General features: G+C 32.4%; 10 protein-coding genes and 2 non-coding genes across 12 annotated transcripts; 5 read left to right on the plus strand and 7 right to left on the minus strand.

Annotated features, from left to right (window-relative positions):
• Positions 1-615: 615 nt before the first annotated feature.
• Positions 616-1,833, plus strand: DBR1 (RNA lariat debranching enzyme; the record flags this gene model as incomplete). Its single annotated transcript, XM_041550844.1, has 1 exon — positions 616-1,833. One exon carries the CDS (start codon positions 616-618, stop codon positions 1,831-1,833), a length of 1,218 nt encoding a protein of 405 aa, XP_041406778.1.
• A 161-nt stretch (positions 1,834-1,994) lies between these two features.
• Positions 1,995-2,888, minus strand: MCR1 (cytochrome-b5 reductase; the record flags this gene model as incomplete). Its single annotated transcript, XM_041550845.1, has 1 exon — positions 1,995-2,888. One exon carries the CDS (start codon positions 2,886-2,888, stop codon positions 1,995-1,997), a length of 894 nt encoding a protein of 297 aa, XP_041406779.1.
• Positions 2,889-5,070: 2,182 nt separating this feature from the next.
• NNR2 (NADHX dehydratase) lies at positions 5,071-6,087 on the plus strand (the record flags this gene model as incomplete). Its single annotated transcript, XM_041550846.1, has 1 exon — positions 5,071-6,087. The coding sequence occupies one exon, from the start codon at positions 5,071-5,073 to the stop codon at positions 6,085-6,087; it is 1,017 nt and encodes a 338-aa protein (XP_041406780.1).
• A 1,082-nt stretch (positions 6,088-7,169) lies between these two features.
• GPM1 (phosphoglycerate mutase GPM1) lies at positions 7,170-7,913 on the plus strand (the record flags this gene model as incomplete). Its single annotated transcript, XM_041550847.1, has 1 exon — positions 7,170-7,913. The coding sequence occupies one exon, from the start codon at positions 7,170-7,172 to the stop codon at positions 7,911-7,913; it is 744 nt and encodes a 247-aa protein (XP_041406781.1).
• A 312-nt stretch (positions 7,914-8,225) lies between these two features.
• Positions 8,226-8,297, minus strand: KABA2_05S04642. The gene has a single exon. It is a non-coding gene; the product is annotated as a tRNA-Asp (tRNA).
• A 23-nt stretch (positions 8,298-8,320) lies between these two features.
• On the minus strand, positions 8,321-8,392 carry KABA2_05S04664. The gene has a single exon. It is a non-coding gene; the product is annotated as a tRNA-Arg (tRNA).
• A 533-nt stretch (positions 8,393-8,925) lies between these two features.
• Positions 8,926-9,827, minus strand: SRP102 (Signal recognition particle receptor subunit beta; the record flags this gene model as incomplete). The annotated part of the gene is made up of 2 exons (XM_041550848.1): positions 8,926-9,507; positions 9,651-9,827. The coding sequence occupies 2 exons, from the start codon at positions 9,825-9,827 to the stop codon at positions 8,926-8,928; spliced, it is 759 nt and encodes a 252-aa protein (XP_041406782.1).
• Positions 9,828-10,185: 358 nt separating this feature from the next.
• On the plus strand, positions 10,186-12,090 carry RSM22 (tRNA methyltransferase RSM22; the record flags this gene model as incomplete). The annotated part of the gene is made up of 1 exon (XM_041550849.1): positions 10,186-12,090. The coding sequence occupies one exon, from the start codon at positions 10,186-10,188 to the stop codon at positions 12,088-12,090; it is 1,905 nt and encodes a 634-aa protein (XP_041406783.1).
• Positions 12,091-12,501: 411 nt separating this feature from the next.
• Positions 12,502-13,420, minus strand: RPS27A (40S ribosomal protein eS27; the record flags this gene model as incomplete). Its single annotated transcript, XM_041550850.1, has 2 exons — positions 12,502-12,747; positions 13,418-13,420. 2 exons carry the CDS (start codon positions 13,418-13,420, stop codon positions 12,502-12,504), a joined length of 249 nt encoding a protein of 82 aa, XP_041406784.1.
• Positions 13,421-13,971: 551 nt separating this feature from the next.
• KDX1 (putative protein kinase KDX1) lies at positions 13,972-15,144 on the minus strand (the record flags this gene model as incomplete). Its single annotated transcript, XM_041550851.1, has 1 exon — positions 13,972-15,144. One exon carries the CDS (start codon positions 15,142-15,144, stop codon positions 13,972-13,974), a length of 1,173 nt encoding a protein of 390 aa, XP_041406785.1.
• Positions 15,145-18,612: 3,468 nt separating this feature from the next.
• Positions 18,613-19,290, minus strand: RCN1 (Rcn1p; the record flags this gene model as incomplete). Its single annotated transcript, XM_041550852.1, has 1 exon — positions 18,613-19,290. The coding sequence occupies one exon, from the start codon at positions 19,288-19,290 to the stop codon at positions 18,613-18,615; it is 678 nt and encodes a 225-aa protein (XP_041406786.1).
• A 324-nt stretch (positions 19,291-19,614) lies between these two features.
• On the plus strand, positions 19,615-23,140 carry APE2 (metallo-aminopeptidase; the record flags this gene model as incomplete). Its single annotated transcript, XM_041550853.1, has 2 exons — positions 19,615-19,886; positions 20,560-23,140. 2 exons carry the CDS (start codon positions 19,615-19,617, stop codon positions 23,138-23,140), a joined length of 2,853 nt encoding a protein of 950 aa, XP_041406787.1.
• Between the last annotated feature and the right edge of the window lie 29 nt (positions 23,141-23,169).

Genomic DNA, 23,169 nt, shown 5'->3' on the forward strand with positions numbered 1-23,169 from the left:
TATATAATGTTAATATTGTGCTAAGGATACTACTTCCTGATCAAAAATAGTTATGGAATATATAAAATCTTTAAATATTACCATATTCATATATTTAGAACAATGGAGATGAGTCCGTAATAAATTAGGTGGAATTAGAGGATATGTTGGAACAAAAACTCTGCTTTTCTAAAATATTTTTTTTGGTTATATAGATAGTCTGTAAGAATTAACAATAAGGTCAGCTTCTTTAATTTTCGAGAAATATTAAAATAAAACCAAGAGGAATAATGATTAAAGAAAATATCACATAATTTAAATTTGGCTCTTAATTAATACACTATTGAAATATATCAAATTATTTTTAATTTATTATATACTTTGTCAAGGAATTTGGATACTTCGCTCACCTTTTATTAAATTACCATACTATGATTTCTTGTCATTGCCATAATATATTGAGAACTGCTTCGGCCGAGGTAACTGAGAGCCTTCCGAAGAATTGAAATTAAAACTACAAAGGAACCCAAATGAGAACAACTATATATTAATCGACCTTTAAAAGCTTTGAAACAAAATAAATTACAAAAACTGTTAGGTACATCTACATTTGAATAACAGCTAATACAACCAAATATGACTAAATTGCGAATTGCTGTCCAGGGTTGCTGTCATGGTGAGTTAAACAACGTTTATAGAACAGTATCTCGAATGAACTCAAACAAAAAAATTGATTTACTGCTCATCTTGGGGGATTTTCAAAGTCTCAGATCGCCAGCTGATTTCGATTCTATTAGTATTCCACCTAAGTTCAGAAAGTTAGGAGATTTTCATAAATATTACAACAATGAAATGAGTGCACCTGTTCCTACAATTTTTATTGGCGGTAATCATGAATCAATGAGGCATCTCATGTTGTTACCGTACGGGGGTTATGCAGCCAAAAATATATACTATTTGGGATATTCTAATGTAATATGGTTTAAAGGTGTAAGAATTGGTTCTTTAAGTGGAATTTGGAAGGAATGGGATGTCGATAAACCTAGATTTGAATGGGATGTATTAGAATCGCAACATTGGCAAAGAGGTATCAAGTCCCTATACCATGTCAGACAAAGAGAACTTCTACCATTATATATGTTGGATGACTCTAGACAAAGAATGGATATCATGTTAAGTCATGATTGGCCTAATGAAGTAGTTTATTATGGAGACGTTGAACGACTTTTGAAAACAAAGCCATTCTTTAAGAAGGACATCAACAATAAAGAACTAGGAAGCCCCATCAACAGTGAATTACTTAATAGGATGAGTCCCAAATGGTGGCTCAGTGCTCATTTACATGTGAAATTTACTGCGGAAGTTAATAATGACTCCAACGACGAAAATGGGCAAAAACCCAAGTCGGACAGCAAGAACATGGATGAAATCAATTTGGACCTGGACTTGGATTTAGATTCAGATTCAGATCCAGATCCAGATTCAGTGGCAGAAAAGAAAGTTTCAAGGACTACATCATTTTTAGCCTTAGATAAATGTATGCCAAGAAGACAATGGTTAGAAATAATTGAGGTAGAAGCTGATACAACTCATGCATCTTATATCAATGATGCAATGTATTATGATCCTGAGTTTATTGGTAACGTACAATTTATAGAAAAACACAAGGATATACTCTATACAAAGAAATTACAAGATTTTAATTGGGCCCAGCTGAGAAAAGAGAAGAATGATGAATCAAATGGTAGCGATGACATAGAGAACTATAGAATTGAAAATTATGAGAAACCCATCCAAAAAAAAGAAGTCTTGCAGACAGATTCATTTAGGAAGAGGTTTCTTCAAACTAAATAAGATGTATTATATTTGATAGAATATATTAATAAAAGTTATTTACTGGTAATATATACAAAACGTTTCTTTTTTGCTTGCATTTTTATCATATAAGAAGGAATAGAGATGAGAAGTTTTAAGTAATAGATAGAAGAGAAAAAAAACAAATCCACTGAGTAATTTTAAAACTTGAAGACTTGTTCTTTGTTAAAACCTAGATCCTTCAACGAACCTACCAATTCACCTTGATCTGTTGGTCCAGCCTTTTCACCTGAATTAACCTTCATGAATGGAGGAGGACCACATACAAATACTTGAGTCTTTTCTGATGGCTTACTGATATGAGATTCTAAGTAATCCTTGGTAATAAACCCAGTTTCACCTTTAAAGTCACCTTCAGCTTTATCAACAAAATAGATAACTTCGAATTTTTGAGGATATTTAGTCTGTAAATCATCTAATTCTTTCTTTAATAAGATATCCTTTGGAGTCTTATTACCATATAATAATTTGACTTTAGTCTTATCATTTGAATTTTGAGCAATATGATGAGCCAATTGATATAATGGAGTAATACCAGTACCAGCACCTAATAGAGTGATAGAATCAAATGAATTTGGAACCCATTGCCACTTCTTAATTGGACCTTTAAAGGATACAGTATCCTTTGGTTTCAAAGAGAAAAGATGAGGAGTCATCTTACCATTATCGTAATGTTTAATAACAAATTCAATGAAACCTTTTTCACTTAGATCAGAGACAGGAGTATAAGGTCTAATGACATTAGAACCCTTTGGAGTAACAAACTTAGCAAGAACAGCAGATGCTAAAGTTAAACCACTAACAGAGTCCTCAGTTGGTAATTTAAAGATAAATTTCTTTGTATCATGAGATTCATCAATAATTTTTTCGATAGATAAATCAATCCATTGATTATCACCAACAAACACTTTTTTAGAGTCATTTTTGATAATAGTGTTATTTCTATTCAAATAGAATGCCGTAGCAGCAACAGCAGCTGCACCTAATGCAATAGGAACAAATTTTGATTGTGGTCTAGTAAGTCTTGCGAACATTTTTTCTTTTAATTTTAATATATTAGTATAGTAACTGTAGAATTTTGATATTGTTTAATAAAAGCAATCAACTCTGGTTAATTATTTAAAGTAATCAAAAATATGTCTAAAAGTTTCTGAAAGTTATTCTCGCTATCTATCTATCTATATATATATATATTTTATTCTTTGTAATTTATCATAATTACGTAACTATCGAATTAGAAAAGAGAACAGGGGGGTGGGTGGGTGCTACCGACAGTATGAATAATAATATCTCGACTGTTCCATCCAACGATGATAAACGATGATGAAATTAAAACTGTGTGAGATTGATAGAGCCACCCGCTCAACTCAACTCAAGTTAAGTCAAACAGACAGAAAGACAGACAGACAGAAAGACAGACAGACAGACTCCTCTCCCCTCTCCATCTTCCCCTCTCTCAACTAACCTAAAGACGGCAGTAATCCATATTCTACCACTCACACAATCTTGGCGTAATTAATTATTAGAGAGAAAGAGAGAGAGAAACTTCAAAAAATAGGGGAGCGATGCGTGCTCGCTTTCTATTTCCGTTAAAATATTTCGTTATTGCTGTCTCCCTCACATCTGTGCGCGATCTTTTAAGGACAATTAACAAGGTTATGAATATTATTATTGCGATATCCGTAAATGTGATTGGTCAGGAGAAGGTAATACAAATTGGAATCACGAAGCCTTGTCCCATTGAAACGTTACTCAATAAAGGAAATGATTATAATTACAACAATTTTTTATACCAGCCGTTGTGTCACACAGGTAACATACCGATAGGTAAGGGGTGTCTTATTACTAAATTATTACTAAATTTAATACTCAAATGGTGATTTCATTTATATGAACGGAACTGGAAGATTTTAAATGTCTCTCTCTACTATTGAGATATGTAATACTTGCTGAAGTTCAATTATCTAGAGAACGGTAGCATACAATTTAGGAGTCAAGGCAATATTTGTGGTGGATTACATAGCAACTTCTACTAAAAACTAGAGTGATTTCAAATATTTTTGGAACGCTTCATGTTTAACATGCATATTCTACCATTTATTACTGTCACTTTATTTTTTTTTTGTGAAAGAGAAATTTTAAAAACATAATTTATTAGATTACTTTAACCTAAATTTTTACCGCTCCTCTCTCTCTATATACAATTGTTCCATATACCATAATTAATTGAACTAATTAAATAGAGTTGAATTATAAAGTGACCTTAAATACGAACTCATTAATAAAAAAACGCTATTTCTCTCGTTTATATTTGTAGTATAACTTTCTTTGTCAGTCTAACAATTATTTGGTAAAAAGATAGTATTGTTACTTCCATCTTTTTCTCTTATTTAATGACATGTATATTGAATCCTTTGTCTTGACATTATTCAACCGTAAAATCAATAATGAAGAAGAATATATGATAAAGTACCATTCTAATTGACAATATCTTGAATTTTGATAGGTATATCACATAAACATAGAGAAATGGTGAAAATGTGAAGCCATACTAGGTCTACTTGTAAACTTTTGATAGTAATCCAATCTTATTAGAAGGTACAGAGATTTAACTGCTATTACATGAGATACAAACATGTTTTCTATTATTAATATAACAACTGTCACAATTTCCTTGTGACAATAAAACGTTCCCCATGTATTTGTACATATCTGTCAAGAATTCTTCCCCCTTTTTAATTAATTTTCTAACAATTAATGAATAATTGAAATAACAAAACGATTAACACAATTAGGGATTCGCTCCATTCTAGATAGTTTACGAAAATATTTATAATTTAATAAATGCAACTGTAAGAGACCGGTGTATTTATAATAATACTACCACTTTTTCTTTTTAATTATCCATTATTAGTTCATTTACTTGTCAGTTTATAGTTTCATTTCTCTCTCTCTCTTTCGCGTTTGTTAACATTAATTATCATCAAATTTTAAGATAGCGCGCGTCTCTTCTCTTGAACAATTTTTTTTAAGGGATGGATGGTCTTGACAGATATAAATGATTTTTTCTATAGTGATATTTTTAAACCTTCAACAATTACTAATCAATTTTTTAAATTCAAACATGTTATACTGGTAATAACTTCAAAAAACAAATCAAAAGTTTTTGTTTAGTTGCAATTGAATATATATCTACCAAAGAAAAAAAAAAGAGAAATGCTGCTTTCACGTCTATCACATAAAGAACTAATACAACTTGCAAAGAAAAGATGTATACCACCATTATTACCAACTTTCTATAAAGGTCAAAGTGGTGGTCGTGTCTGTATCATTGGTGGCTGTGAAGATTATACAGGTGCTCCATATTTTAGTGCCAATGCCACTGCCTTAATGGGTTGCGATTTAACACATGTTATCTGTGAGAAAAGTGCGGCTACAGTGATAAAATCTTACACTCCAAATTTAATGGTACATCCATATCTAAGAGACAATGGAGAAAGAAGTGAAATGGATAAAATTAAAGGATTACTTGAGAGAATCCATGCTATTGTCATTGGTCCAGGTCTTGGTCGGGATAGCTCTATGTTACAATCGGTGAAAGATATTATTGAATATATTTTAGTAGATAAGAAAGGTGAAGTACCTATTGTGATTGATGCTGATGGTTTATTTTTAATTAGTCAAGATAAAGAAGTTCGTGAATTATTAAAGAAATTTCCAAAGGGTAGAATCATATTAACACCAAATATTATTGAATTTAAGAGAATAAGTGATGCAATTGCTAAAGATTTAAAATTTGATAGTACTACATTAACAGATAATATTCAAATGGGTCATTTTATTTCTAATGAACTAAACTGTATACTTGTTCAAAAGGGTAGAGAAGATCGAATTTATTCTCCTCAAAATGATTTTATCTTAGTTAATTCACAAGAAGGAAGTAATAAGAGAGTTGGTGGGCAAGGTGATACTTTAACAGGTACTATAGGATGTATGTTATCCTTTAGTCGTTCCATGCATGATTTTCATGTTATTCCACTATCATCATCCAATAATGATGATAATAAAGAGGGAACATTAGCATGGGTTGATTGTGCATTATTAAGTTGTTATGTGGGTAGTACAATAACTCGAGAATGTTCGAGACTTGCCTTTCAAGAGAAAAAACGTGCAATGCAAACTTCGGACTTGAATGATCGTGTGGGTTTAGTATATTCCAAGACGTTTGATTAAGGTTCTTAAAGAGAAGACTTCTATAATATTTAGCAGAAGTAAATATAAATTAATATTATCATTTTTTATACTGTCTACTATATGAAAGATCACTTAATTTTACTCTTATAAATATTACATTATAGCTTTATTGTATATTTTTATTATTATTATTTATTTACAGAAGGAGGCTATATAGTTATTAATGACTAGTTCTGTCACGTGCTTCAGCGACATATCTCAATCATGTTATACGGGTAACGCCCTTCTCTCCTCTTCTTTTGGTAAACACACAGAAAAAGGGGCCGGCTTCCACACCCAGACATTCCAATATGAGCTTCTCTGTGCGTAGGTATAACTATGTAATTTAATAGAGTCCCCCCGAAGAGGCAAGGAGGAAACGAATAGAGGCGAGACACAAAAAAACAGAGGAAGCCCCCTAGCAAGTGTGCCCCCCACCCAAGACGGATTCCTTCTTAATTACGCTTTTCCCAATAAAAAGTCTGAGCCGGTCTCACCAGCAAGTCCAGTTACACACATTTTTGGGGTCAAACTGGAGAAAATTTGTCTCTCTCTCTCTTTGGTTAAGATAATAATAATAATAATAATAATAATAATATTATATAATCATTTTCACCAGCCTATATGTCTTATGACAGTGAGAGATTCTTGTAAATTTAATATTATTTAATATATGAATTTTTCGTTTCTATGTAGACATACGTAGCTAGTAGCTATAGAATATAGAGCAATACAAAAATGCTACCAATTTTACTAAATTGTCTCAAAGGTTGCTTTGTTTTACTATGTAAATTGATGTTCATATATTTACTTCAATACTTGTCGTCACACAATGTCTGTAAATTTCTCAATTATTTTTCAATTGAAATTTTATATATATTATTTTCGATCTGAGTTGAAAGTATATAAACAACTTCAATCATATTTATTTTTTTAGTAACGAAGTAATTGTTAACATTTTATTTTTTCCACTATTAGTTATTATTACTTTTTCTACTTAGTTCTTGTTTTCTTCTTATTTTTCTTATTTTTTTCTTCTTTGCCTAGATCAGTACATCCAATACAAATCATAATATATTGCAATGCCAAAGTTAATTCTAGTTAGACACGGTCAATCCGAATGGAACGAAAAGAACCTATTTACCGGTTGGGTTGATGTTAGATTATCCGCCGTCGGTGAAAAGGAAGCTAAGAGAGCTGGTCAACTTCTAAAGGAAAGTAACACTCTACCAGATGTTCTTTACACTTCCAAGCTATCCAGAGCTATTCAAACTGCCAACATCGCTCTATCTGAAGCTGACAGATTATGGATTCCAGTCACCAGATCTTGGAGACTAAACGAAAGACATTACGGTGCTCTACAAGGTAAGGACAAGGCTGCTACTCTAGCTGAATACGGTGAAGAAAAATTCACCACCTGGAGAAGATCCTTCGCTGTCCCACCACCAACCATCTCTGATGACTCTGAATTCTCTCAAAAGGGTGATGCCAGATACAAGGACATGGATCCAAAGGTTATTCCAGCTACCGAATCCCTATCTCTAGTCATTGACAGATTACTACCATACTGGGAAGATGTCATTGCTAAGGATCTATTGGACGGTAAGACCGTTATGATCGCTGCTCACGGTAACTCTCTAAGAGGTCTAGTCAAGCACCTAGAAGGTATCTCTGACGATGACATTGCCAAGCTAAACATCCCAACTGGTATCCCATTGGTTTTCGAACTAGATGACAACTTGGTCCCATCCAAGCCATCTTACTACTTGGACCCAGAAGCTGCTGCTGCCGGTGCCGCTGCTGTTGCTAACCAAGGTAAGAAATAGATTAAATTATAATTATAATTTAATTTTATCAACCCTTATTAGTTTTACAACATCAACCATTTTATATACATATATAAACGAATTTATATATTAGTCAATAATGTTTATTTGACTAACTTTTAATGAATTTATTTAGATGGTATTCTTTTTTTGTATTCTTTTAATTGTCTTCAAGTTAGTAAGTAGTATTTTAATCTTAAAACTCATTTATTGGAATTGAGAAGATTTATCGTACTAATGGCAATGGTATTTTGATGTGGTGAAAATTTACAATTTTATTCAATAAAATAAATAAAAAATCAAAAAAAAAATCTCCGCGACGGGGAATTGAACCCCGATCTGGCACGCGACAAGCGCCCATTCTGACCATTAAACTATCACGGATTTTGAAAGAAGAAGAAAGATAGCACTCACACTGGGGGTCGAACCCAGAATCTTCTGATTAGAAGTCAGACGCGTTGCCATTACGCCATGCGAGCTATGTTTCTTGAAGTTTTTTCAAGATATTTGCTTACAAAACATAAACACAAGTGTCACTTAAAAATTCATAAAATTGATAATTTAAGTAAAATATTTTTGTTAATTGGGACTATATGTTAAAATGTAGCGGCAGCACTAAAAAGGCTAACATTAGCTTAACCTAACTGAAGGTGAAGGTAGCTAATATAAGTAGAATTTAGAGTGTGCTGCACTGTCGTATATATAATAACACATGATATATACTGCATAATGTAGTATTCGTTCCCCCTACATTGGGTTTATTGGAGCTACATAGTCCAACGTTACTATGCACAAAAGATGAGCAGTTTAACAACAGCAACTCTGTTTAACATTGTTAAGTCCTCAATTTGATAAATATCCATCTTCTTAAACCTAACAAGGTTCAATCTTATTCATTTACAAAAAAAATTTAAAAAATTACGGCTATTCATTCATCATATTAAACTCACTTATTAATGCCTGAAAATTTTATTCATTATTATTACGAACGAGATATACATATCTATTTAAACTATGCAGATACTTTCCCATCCAACCATTCTTCCCAGTTAGAAATATCTTTTTTGGATACACTACCCTTCAGAGCCTCTACTTCACCCTCTAACATCGAAAAGGTAAATTTATTATTTCCGTTCACATTTTCAAGGAAGCCAGCATTTTCATCATCACTGTCATCACCACCAGTGTTGAAGTCTGCCCTCTTTCTAACTTCTCCTAACGACTTGTTGTGTCTTTCGATTGTTAGACCAACTTCCTTTTCTAAGGCCTCAATTATCTTTGCAGGCGGTCTAGCCGTGAACGATTCAGATTTGTTACAAGCAATCAATATATCGATTGGTTCCTTGGAGACTTCAGTTATACTCAGTATATCTAATAAGAACTCGGCAGTTTCACTTAACTTCTTAGGGTCCGTGGTGGCATCTACAACAAATAATATACCCTTAATATGTTCTGTTTCTCTCAAAGCATCCATAAGTTTATAATGCAATTTAACATGACCTGGGAAGTCGATTAGATTAACACGGGATTCATAGTTCTTCTTAAGATTTATGTCCTGAGATGTAACAGTATTTCTTACTTCACCAGTGGTTAGCTATTTTGACAAGTTGTACAATAAAATCAAATCAAAAAAAAATTATAATAATTTCGTACTTTTATAGTTAGTAAATGAAAAATTGATCAAACTGACGAATATATGATAACGAGAGGTTCGCGCATATAAATTATTAAACATACCAATGTGAATAAAGCTGTCTTACCACTTTTTGATGGTCCTGTAATAAACACAGCAGGTTCTTTTGTCTTAGTTGTGGTGGCACTCTTCTTTGCGGTAAACACGAAGTATACTACCGTGGTCAATAGGATTAGAAAGCATGCTAATGCAATAGAGACTGTGTTGGTATCAATCACCATATTAAAATGTAAATAAATAATCCCTGGGTTTGATTGCTGATTTATGATCTAAATTGAGACTATTTCCCTGTTGTTACCCAGTTGAAGTCTTTATATTAAAATATCATTGTTTTAATGAATTTCAACTTTAATTTGGAAGAATGAAAAGGAAAAAAACACAGCATAACAATTCAAAAAAATAAGAAGCGTAAAGCTCGAAATTCAAACGAATAAAGGACTGAAAGCACTACGTTCTTAAAAATAACAAAAATACGGCAGTATCTTCATAAAAGAGTGCTTATCTTCAAATTTTAAGTGTGGAACCTAATTATTACCTACCTGTAAATATTACAACCACCAAGGAAGTTCCAATTTCATAATGCTTTCACGGAAAATGATACTTAGGTTTAGAACTGGATCTGCCGTTGACATTTGCAGAAGATACAGTTTGAGGTCTTTATCAACTACGTTCGATGCGAATGATAGCAGTACTCCCAGAACACTCAGTTCAAGGGAAGAAAGATTGCAACCTGAAACATTAAAGGGAAGAACATACAGGCCGATGCTATCATTAAACCCTGAAGTTGCTAAAGCTATCAACAATAATATAACGGCCTTACATCTTCCAAATAATTTGAGAAGAGTAGCAAAGAACCAGTTTTTAAAGTTACAAGAAAATAGACTTCATCAAGTACCCAGAACTGAATTAGAGATAGACTCACATATTGCATCATTCTTTTTACATGATTATGGCTCCATATATCAAGTTCTCACAGATTTAAAAAATAATCACGAAGAAAATTTTAAACCTCAGAATGTATTAGATGTAAGTATGGGACCAGCGACTGGTATTGTTGCGTTTAATGATGTTATGGGTCCTAATTATAGATGTAATAAGGACTCTGTGATCGAAGGTGGGTCTGAAATGCAAAAGAGAGCCAAGATCATTTTAAGTAGACAATATAATGAGATACCCGATGATGTATTAGAAGAACAAATAAAAAGAACATCAAATGTAGAGACAGAAATAGAAACAGATGATGTGGCAGATAATATAACAGAAGGTGAAGACCTTGTAGGTGAAGTAATGACAAAGAAAATCAAAATACAAACAAAATTAAAAAATTTTGTACCTATGGGGAAGCAATATGATCTAATTATACTATCTCATCAACTTTTGCAACATGATGGGAAGTTCCCAATTGAGGTCGATCATAACATTGAGAAATATCTTAAATTGCTATCACCTGGAGGTTACATAGTAGTCATTGAGCGTGGTACACCATTAGGATTTGAAACAGTTACCAGAGCTAGACAAATTATGATTCGTCCTGAAAGGTATCTGGATGAATATGGCAAAATACCAAGACCTTGGATTGCTGGTAATTCCATTAAGGAACCCACCATACTGGAAGAACAAATAGATGAATCGCAGAGTAATCCAACGAAAGAAGATAACTCTGATTATCATTTGACAATACTGGCTCCTTGTCCACATCATAGAGCATGTCCTTTACAAACCAATAATCCAAATTACTACGAGTTAAAAGAAGGTAAGAAATTAAAATTTTGTTCTTTCGAAAAAGCTATAAAGAGGCCAAAGTTTAGTTTAGAATTGAAAAAGGGTAAACTGTTAGCCAATAAATGGGATGAAGAAGATCCTGAAATAGCTAATAAAAGACAAAACATGAAATTGGCAGGATCAGGAAGAAGAAACGGTAATGATTATGAACTTATCCATTACTCATATTTGGTTGCAAAAAGATCATTTAATGATAAAGAGACAATACGTAAGATAAACGAAATGAGAACTAAAGATCGAACAGCAGAAAACAAGAATTATCAAGTTGGATCTCTGGGAGATAATACACCAAATACTTGGCCTAGAATTATCAATCATCCTGCTAAGAAGAAGGGTCACATTATCCTTGATGTCTGTGGTAATTCCGGTAAGATCGAAAAATGGATCATTCCAAAATCATTCTCAAAGGAAATATATCATGATGCTAAAAAGGCTTACAAAGGTGATCTGTGGGGTCTAGATGCTAAGACAAAATTACCAAGTTTAGCTAAGATTAATATTGAATTGTTCAAAAAACTTGAGAAGAAGAGACTTAAGAAAGTAAAGCAAGAAAGAAAGGAAAAGGAAAGAGAGATGTCTATAAAATTCAATCAACTGACAGATCAAGAAAACATGGAGGCAATGACGCAGGAGAATATAAAAGAGATGTCCGAGGTATATGCTCATTATTATAATGCCAAATTTAATACACCTAAAGATTAAGTATAAGGATATTTTAATACAGGAATTCTCTGATCATTCTACACAGTAATCTATTACAACCTTTTTCCTCTCAAAAAATAAAAACAAAACTGCATTCCTGTACATAACATCTGCATATATATAAAAGAAGATGCATACTATCAGTTGGATCATACAAGTAATAGAATAATGCATGTATATATAACTGTATGTATATCTATACTGATAATCTCGGAGTTTTTTTATTACAATTAACTAATAAGGTATAATTAAATCAACATGAAATAAATAATGAGCGACTTTTTGTTTTGTAATTTATTATTTTTATTACTATAATATATAAATGAGTAACATATACAGTTTATTTTAATATTTTTTTATATTTAAATGAATCAAAAAAATATATATAGATGATTTTCATATAAATATGATTTACTTTCTTCTGAAAGAAGTACCTTCAGATAGCTTAGCCTTACCACCGGTTGGAGTACATAGAACGGTAGCACAGGATTCACAAGTGACAGCAGTTTGTGCGTGGGAGAAAACAGTGGTAATGTTTAGACAACCTGGGCACTTAACGTCTAGGAAGTAAGATCTTGGGGATTGAACCAAAGTCTTTAACTTGTGCTTTCTGGCTTCAGAGGCGGCAGTTGGGTGCAATAAATCTTGAACTAGAACCTGTATTAAAAATGAAATAAAATAAAAATTAATTTAATTTCGACTTGTTAGTAAATCATGAAATTCGACAGTTAAATGGAAACGTTATTCTCATTGTGGATAGAAACAAATTAGAACATATATATATGTGTCTGAGTGTTGAAACTAGTTTGTCTTATTTGTGTGAACACAATTCTCATGATAATGATGCATGTGCGAATATATACTAGTAGAAGATAATTGCAATGAAAAATATCCTACACGTATTATTGCTTGCAACATTATTCATTACCAAAGAATAATAATAATAATAATAATAATAATAATAATAATAGTAATAATCACAACGATGTTATTATCTCTATAAGTTTGCTCATCATCAATCTAGTAATGATACATTATCAATCCCTGCAGTATCTATGATATCGTTGACAAGAGTGTTTCCTCAAAATAGTCACTATATACCAAATATGTATATACACATATTGATACAATCACTCTATCTGGCAGTAATAAATCGTATCTAATAACAATATCCTCTTTATTCAATCAAATAATTCTCTTAATTAACATCACACTTTTTTATTTTCAACAAATTTGCAACATAGCATATCTATCTATTTATTCATAATATCACTCTTATTCTATTCAAATCTTATCCATAACGTATACTATCAGTAATTCAACATACCATCTTTGTATAACTATGCTCTTTTTTAGGTGGTATATTAATAAAAAGATTTAATCATCAAAAAAATAATGAAAAGTCTTCTTATGTATGTTTTTAATTGATAGTTCATTCAATATATTTTTCTTCTTCTTCTTCCTTAGGCTTGAAACATTGCGTGCGGTACTGATACAGACGGTGAGAGACCCAATTGGAGGTTACTTCTCTCTTCGCTTCGCTGCCTCTCGCTGACCTTCGCGCCACCCATCGCTTTTTGCTGCGGAAAGACAGGGCAGCAGCGACAACAAAATGTTTCAAAAAAACAAAAACAAAAATTTTCAGTTTCCCAAAGTGGGTGCAAGGATGTTTCTGGGTGTACAGATGTTTGCAGTCACAAAAATATTGATCGATTAATGGAATCAAGCTATGTAGTCGATAGCTGGCATTAGCGACACAGTAGACAGGCTCATACATTTTTACACTTTATTTTATTATATTAGTAATTAAATTAAACTCGTTATATATATATATATATGTTGAAAAGAATCATTTCATGAATGAAAAAAAATTGGTAGATATTATATAGACGACTCCCTTTTGATATTTTTTTCATTTACAGAGTCCTTCAATATGTACCTAACAATATATCTGAACTCATTTACTCGTTCTTCGACCAATTGTTTCAAAGTTTCTGTATGATTATATTTTTCAAATTCAAAACTAACTTTCTCCATACAGATTGGTTCATCATTAGGGTCATGCCATATTTGTAAATATGAATGATTTAGTGCTTGTTGCACTGTTATTCGTGTCTCGGGGCTATATCGTAACATTTGAGTAAGTAGATTAATGGCTGAATCTGTTGCTGATGGAAATAATGTGTTGAAAGGTAAGCCTCTTGTGGTCCCCAGTTGTTGAATGTATGCTCTAACATTCCTTGATCGTATTTGGTTCAAAGTCTGTTCAGAAGGTGTCCCAAGGACTTGTAATATTCTATTTAACTGATTCACATAATCATTTCCTTGAAACAATGGAACCCGTCCTAACAATTCTGCAAATATGCATCCAACGGACCAAATATCAATTGCTTTCGTATAACCATGATAATTCAACATTAGTTCGGGAGCTCTGTACCATCTTGCTGCTACAAACTCTGTCAAGAAATGATTATTTTCTGTCCAATCATCAGAATAACCTCTTGATAGACCGAAATCACTTATTTTCAAATGACAGTCAGCATTCACCAATATATTGTTTGGTTTCAAGTCTCTATGTAATACTCCAGCTGAATGAATATATTTGAGTCCACAAAGGATTTGATATACAAAATTCTGACAATGTGCATCTGTTAATTGTTGACCGGACTTTATAATTTGATCAAGATCAGAATCCATTAGTTCTTCATAAATATATAAACCATTGACTTGACCGTTGGGGCTATAGACAAGATCCAAGTCGTATAAGCTCACAATATTAGGATGACCTCTTAGATGACTAAGTAGCACAATCTCTCGAAGTACTCTTTTAGTCATCAATGTCGACGCAAATACTTTTGGAACCTTCTTAATAGCAACTGTAGCAATCCCAGATGGATTAAAATATTCAGCAGAACACACGACCCCATAGGATCCATTACCAATCAACTTTTTCGGTCGGAACCCTGTCTCCACAATAAAATCTTGATTTAATACTCTATACACTGTCCTTCCAACATTTTTGGAAATGTTGTTGTGCGAAGAAGATGGACTCATCGAGACAAATAGAGATGCAAATCGATTATAATAAGAGATTTATCAAAGTGAGTTATTCTTGTTCTTGTTCCTGTTTTCAAAAGTTACAGTTCTTTCGACTAACTAGGAATGATTGTTAAAGAAAGAATGTAAGGCTTTGGCAGCCCTTCTCTTTAGTAAAAAGAGTAATAAGAATAATAACAAGAAGATACAGCACCATTGGCAGTTGGCAAAAGATATTCTTCAAGTATGACAAGAAACTCGACCCAATTGACCATTTTCTTAAATAAGAATTCAGAAATACCTAGTTTCTTCTAAATAGACTTAATTTTTGTTAAAACGTCATTAACCATCTAAACTTACCAAAAGAGATGTAAACACAAAACCATAAATCCGTTTTTAATTATAGCAATAATCGTTAGGCTGGTTCTTTTTTCCTATTAAGTGAAATTAATCTTCAATTTAGTAGTAAATGGAGTTCCGTCCAAAGTATTGCTTAATTAATATCTTCTGGAGATCTATTTTTAGCGCAACCCAATAAAATGAAAAATAAGAGGGAACCATCGGACAACTGACAAAGAAATAGCCGTAGCGGTCAACCCGAAAAAAATGAATGAAATAATCAAAAAAACGGTATGAACTGTGGAAGACTGAAAGTAACAGAAAGAGAAATCACTGGAGATACGTTTATATGTCAAAACAGTATGTTGAAGGAAGAAAGGAGGACTGTCAGAGAAGTTTTCTTGACAAAAACAACTTTAATCGTTGTAATTGATAGGCTGAGAAGAAGAGAATACTTCTTTGGAATGACATTTCGCCTCTTCTTGAGAATAAGTTTGCCAAGTAGATTTCATTTATGTAAACATTGACCCGCCTGGAATGGGCTCAATTACGTTTCCTATTTTGTGCATAAAGTATACAGAATATACCGAAACAATCTGTTGTCCATGGGGATTATGTTTATCTTGGGTTAATAATAGATTTTAATGTACGTTTTAATAATACTTTCTTGTATATTATTCTATCGTTAGTAGGAGATTAAGAATATTGTGTTTTAGATAATAAAAGAAAAAAAGGCATCGATGCAGAAATCGAACGTTCACTCATTAGTAATTACTAACTGTACCCCCCTCTTATTGCATAATATCTAACGTAGTTCTGTATTAGAAATGTGATTGAATGGCAGATCATCATACTATCTGAGTATGTGTGTGCGAATGAGTGTATGTCTTGAGTAAAATGACTGTCGTAATAAATAAATAAATAAGAGAGAAAAACGAAGAACGGTAGGGTTAAGATGTATTATAAGGAATAACCAGCAAACTTAATCTAATTTAATTTACGTTTATTATTTTTATGATGTAATACAACAATCAATTTTAGAACACTCTGAAATCCATAACAATTTCACTCTTGAAACAACAAAAAAAGATTTAGGCTGAAGTCGTGTCAATTATTCTCATTGGTAAAATTTATTATCCTTCCTCTATTGGAGTTCTTGCAACTTACCTTTTCTCACAGGAATTATATTTCTTATGTTATCTAACATCTTTGTATTTAATTTCAAGCCATGGAAGAAAATATTTTATTAAGTAACGAAAAAAAACAACATGAAACTGTTTCCAGCTGAATAATGATCTTAATTAAAAGAATTCAGACATCCCAGAAAAATATTAAAAGTTAAAACATAATGCTAACTTATTGATGGCTGTTGTGGTCTATCGTCAAAATTATCTCGAAGAATTTTGTCGCTATTCATAATATTTCGTCATGTTGTTTTCTTTTTCATATATTTATTGTTTCCAAAATTGTTAATTGTTTAAAACCTCGAACATTATCAACATATGGTTACTGCAATCCAGTCAAAGCATTCGAACAAATGAACAACAATCCACTTATGAGGACTACCAATGCTAGTAAAAAAAACATGCCCTTAAGTTTAGGTAGTAACTATTCTCGAAAAATACATCCATAAACAAAGGTTGGCATATTCCAAATACGACGAGAAGCTAGCATTTGCAAATTTAATTCGACCATCAATTACCCAACTAGAATAAACTTCAATAACCAATATTTTATTCTTAAGGAAGACTATGCATGTAATAACTTAGAATGTATTAAGTGGCAATTAACATTACTAAAATTAACCATTAATTTCGAGCATTATTTTGTAATATGTCATACGATCTCAGAGTTACCAAGGATATCATAGCAGATCATATTATTATTTGAAAGACACGTACCCACTCCTTAAGGTCCTCGAACAACTTAAACAAACGATGATGTATTGATGGTAAACCAAATAGCTTCGTGAGATTATTCCAAATGCATTTTAAGGGGTATCTAACGGTAGAAGAAATATATCATAAAAAGGAAGAAACACAGATATACCAACATCAAAATCATAAAACTATGCTTGGGATAAAATACCGACTTTATATCTCCATCGATAATTATTATCGTATGAACCACATTCTATGAGTTTCGTCTCAAAATGGGTTAAGTGAATGCCATTGGACCTCAAAAGAGACACGTTTTTAGTCAATAACCACATTTTCTACCAGCTAATCACATTCAGTACGATTTCATATAGCAAATAAACCCATATTATTATCATAAGTTCTCCAACCCAACAAAACAGAACCAAAAAAAGGACATTTATACTAAAAACGCTAATCTATTAATAACTAAGGGAAAAATACCAGTCTGTTAGAATAACCAGAACTCCTTCGACCCACCTTGATAAACACTTGGAGCAATTGTACGTAAGGTAAGAGTATCAACTACATTAATAGATATAACCCATATATGAAACAGCATCTTTTGGAAGAGAAGATTGAATGTATCAGTTCAAATATACAGAATGGAAGGTACCGACAAATTTCCTTATAGTAACCCAACCCAAAGATAACATTTGCAATGAATCTAAATGAAAAATGTTAACCATTCCTTCAGCAGCACCAAGTCTTTGAAGACATGAAAAGACTAGAAAAATATTATTATGGTTTCTTGTGTTGTCTTTATCTGGTTTAGTCCATTAAGGGCTTTTTTAAATTAAATTTCGACTTCAAAAAAAATAAACACACATATAAAATTCAGTGCATCCAACCTTACCACCTTTCATCTTTGGAACAGATCACTTCACAATGTATGTTAAATGGTTAGTATAAAGTTCCGCGATCTCAACGAGGGAGTTGTTACCTCTGTTTTGATAATAATAAGTGCATCAGAATTTCCTATATTAAAAAAAAGAATAATTGATGAGATCGATATGATCTTTAAATGATTTTCGCGAACTCACTAAAGAATATAAGTTCTATATAACCAATTATAGAGGAAAGAATACTATTTACAAAGATGATATAAGAATAATTTTGTCCTTTTAGTTCTTTTTTTCACATTATCAAATCTCTAGAAGAACAATGTAAAAAGTGCGAGTTGTTTCTATGCTATATCTATATATTTATATAATATGATTATTTATAACTATCATTCGTCATCAATATCTGTTAAAAGATCTTCGTCATCATCAAATATAGATTTTGGTGGCATCGAAGTAGGTATTAATTTACTTTCAACGTTCGGATCATCGTAGTTTTTGCAGGTATTAACAACAATCTTACCAGTATTGCAATCTAATAACGTTATCTCTCTAGGCTGTTGATTATTAAGGTCCTTACCATCATCATTGATAACATCATATAAATGTGGTTGTTCGGTTAAGTGAGTCTTTGATACGGACTCTGTATTAGGCACTTCCTCACATCTCGAATAATCAAACCCAGGAGGAGGTGACGTTGGAGGAGATATCAGGAACAACCTTTCCCCTTTAGGTAGCTCCAGATATTGTTTTTCGAGACTATTAGAAGTATCAGTTAACGAATAACTGAATTTGAATTTCGAAACGATCAGATCTCTACTTACATCCATGATACTTTTAGATATTTCATGAGTTGGCGATATTAATAGTATTCTCTTGAAATTTTTCAGTATGATCAGTTGTAAAGCGTTATCGTTTGTAATCGTATATTGTTGTAATACCGTAAGAGCTAACCATTCATTCAACAATTTCACTTGTTCGGAGTCTGTTACATTAAGCTGAGATACTGACGTCACAATAATAGTATTAGTAACATGGTCTTCCCTTGGTTTTGCTTCAAAAGTCATTGTTCTGAGATGTTATTACAAACCTTTCCAAGCTGAAGCACATAAATACACACTAACGGTTTTTGAACGAATCATCATAAACTATTTCTCATTTCGTTTTTAAAAAAAAGGTTCATTTCAGTTTTATTAATTGTGAAAGTGTTGAAAAATGTTAAAAATTCACCGAGAAGCCGATTTAACGTTAATATTGTACAACTTCTTCTACAACAGAGGCAAGAGTATAAGAATCCATAACGAAACATTTCCAGACTGTTTGCACTTTAATCTCACTTGTACATAGTTTAGTGACTAACCTGCAATAAGCTTCCAAAATTGTTCATAAAGATGTTCCTTTTGAGATCGGTACCCTCTAGTGCAAGAATAGCTACTGGAAGGACATCACTAATTGCATATTTAATTAAGCGTCCTTCAACGTTCCAACTACAATATTCAATAAGAGAACTATCAAATGTTTCTAAGAATAATATTATAACTAAAAGAACTACTTCCGCATTTAAGAATAAATTGTTTAATGTTGCGTTAAGAAGATCTCTCTTTACGGAAACGACACATTCATGTTCTAAATGTGAGAAAGTCGCGAAGCACCTAATTGAAAAGTATGTATCACTATTATTGAGACTACCAAAAAGTTGATAAATAAAGACACAGACAATATACACAAACAGGATATCCACTGGTATAGATTCAAACAGCAAACATGAAACTTGCTTCTTTATTAGCGGTACCCTTTTTATCTGGCGTATTGTATGTTATTCTTTTTTGTTTTTACTTATAAAGCCCATCAAATGATAATTTTATTTCCTGAACTTGATATCTAAAGAGAGGCAACAAGACAATTCCAATGATATGAGAGAATACTCTCCTGATGTAAGGCACCATTTGGAAACAGTCTGTTATACTATTGCCACCCTTTCCCTTTCATTTGTGTTGTATATTATCAAATATTATAATATAATAGTATGAGGGAAGCCAAAGATAGCGAAAAAAAGGAGAAAATGGATAAGGGGAGTTTTGTGTAATAATATTTTTTTTATTGATAAGATAAAGACAATTGCAACTACAATAATGCACACGTGTTAAAACGACCAGTAACAGTTTATCACTATCCAAGGAAATAAATTTGTAGACATACATATACTTGAGGAATTATAGCCCTTTTCTGTTCTGTTTAACTCTCTATTTTGGAAAATTAAGTTGAAAGGTACATTACATTTTTAACTCTCAGTTTACTAACAATTAATTCTTGTGTTTTCTACATATTATGTCCAGTACCACTATAAACCGTGAAATATTACCAACTAATGTCTCTCCACTCCATTACCATCTTCAAATTGAACCAAATTTCGACACTTTCAAATTCAAAGGTATTGTTAAGATTGATTTAAAAGTTAATGAGAAAAATGTCGATACTGTCAAGTTAAATAGTTTAGATATCGATATTCATTCTGCAAATGTTGATGGTATCGATGCTACTTCTTTTAACACTAACACCGATATTCAGACCACTGAATTTGGGTTCCCTAAAGGAACTTTCGCCACAAAGGAGAAAGCAACATTAGAGATTAAATTTACTGGTATTTTGAATGATAACATGGCTGGGTTCTATAGAGCTAAATATGAAGATAAATTGACTGGTGAAACCAAATATATGGCAACCACCCAAATGGAACCTACCGATGCAAGAAGAGCATTCCCATGTTTTGATGAACCAAATTTAAAGGCAACTTTCGACATAACCTTAGTATCTGAATCTCATTTGACTCATCTATCTAATATGGATGTTAAAGATGAAATGATTACTGATGGTAAGAAAATTACTCATTTTAATACTAGTCCAAAGATGTCAACTTATCTAGTTGCTTTTATTGTGGCCGAATTAAAATACGTTGAAAATAATGATTTCCGTATCCCAATTAGAGTTTATGCTACACCAGGTAACGAAAAGGATGGCCAATTTGCTGCTGACTTAACTGCAAAGACCTTGGCATTTTTTGAAACTTCTTTCGGTATTAAATATCCTTTACCAAAAATGGATAACGTTGCCATTCATGAATTCTCTGCTGGTGCAATGGAAAATTGGGGTTTAGTTACCTATAGAGTGGTTGATCTATTATTAGACAAGGATCATTCCACATTAGGTAGAGTTCAACGTGTTGCTGAAGTAGTTCAACACGAGTTAGCTCATCAATGGTTTGGTAACTTAGTGACCATGGATTGGTGGGAAGGTTTATGGTTGAATGAAGGGTTTGCCACTTGGATGTCATGGTATTCTTGTAATGAATTTCAACCAGAATGGAAGGTTTGGGAACAATATGTAACTGATACATTGCAAGGTGCTTTAGCTTTAGACTCCCTGAGATCATCTCACCCAATTGAAATCCCTGTCAAGAGAGCTGATGAAATTAATCAAATCTTTGATGCGATTTCTTATTCTAAGGGGTCTTCATTGTTAAGGATGATTTCTAAATGGTTAGGTGAGGATGTCTTCATTAAGGGTGTTTCTCAATATTTACAAAAATTTAAATACGGTAATGCAAAGACTGAAGATTTGTGGAACTCTTTGTCCGAAGCCTCAGGTAAAGATGTTAGTTCAGTAATGAATGTTTGGACTAAACAAGTTGGTTTCCCAATCATTTCAGTAGAAGAAAATGGTAATAAGATTACTTTTAAACAAAACCGTTATTTATCAACTGGTGACGTTGAACCAATTGAAGACGAAACTTTATATCCAGTATTCTTAGCTTTGAAGACTGCCAATGGGGTTGACAACGACATTGTATTGAACGAAAGATCTAAGACAATTGAACTTAAGGATAATGATTTCTTGAAAGTTAATGGTGATCAATCTGGTATCTACATTACGTCATACAGTGACGAAAGATGGATAAAGTTAGGTAAACAAGCCAATTTATTATCCGTTGAAGATCGTACAGGTCTTGTTGCTGATTCTAAAGCCCTGGCTGCTTCTGGTTATTCTTCAACAACCAATTTTTTCAACTTGATATCCAATTGGAAAAATGAATCCTCTTTTGTCGTTTGGGAACAAATTTTGAATAGTATTTCTTCATTGAAATCTACGTGGATCTTTGAACCAAAAGAAGTTCAAGCTGCCTTGAACAATTTTACCAATGATCTTGTAAAAAATAAATTAAAGGAATTGGGATGGAAAATTGAACCCACAGATTCCTTTGCTACCCAAAGTTTGAAAGTTTCACTTTTTGGTGCTGCATGTGCCGCTAGAGAACCACAAATGGAGAAAATTGCCATCGATATGTTTAATAAATATGTGGAAGGTGATAAATCTGCAATCCCTGCACTAATCAAACCAATTGTATTTAATACTGCAGCAAGAATTGGTGGCAAGGACAATTATGAAAAGATATATCAATTGTATTTGAATCCTGTGTCTTCTGATGAAAAATTAGCTGCATTAAGAACTTTAGGTAGATTTGAAGATATTGAATTAATCAATAGAACATTAAGTTATTTAATGGATGATAAAGGAACTATATTGAATCAAGATATTCATATTCCTATGCACGGCTTAAGAGGTGACGTCAATGGTATTAGTGCCTTATGGGGATGGACTCAAGATAATTGGGAAAAATTGAGTACCAAGTTACCACCTGGTCTGTCAATGTTAGGATCTATTGTCTCAATTTCTACTTCAGGTTTCACTTCATTTGATAAGATTGAAGAAATTAAACAATTCTATGAAAACAAATCAACTAAAGGGTTCGATCAAGGGTTAGCACAATCATTGGATACCATTAAAGCCAAGGCTCAATGGGTAGAAAGAGATCGTAATGTAGTCTTACAATATTTGAAAGAACATGGATATTATAAATAGTTCCTTGTCCTCTAATTTTGATGGTAATA

This window comes from Maudiozyma barnettii (genome assembly GCF_903064755.1).
Source record: "Maudiozyma barnettii strain CLIB 1767 genome assembly, contig: KABA2_05, whole genome shotgun sequence".
Taxonomy (NCBI): Eukaryota; Fungi; Ascomycota; class Saccharomycetes; order Saccharomycetales; family Saccharomycetaceae; genus Maudiozyma; species Maudiozyma barnettii.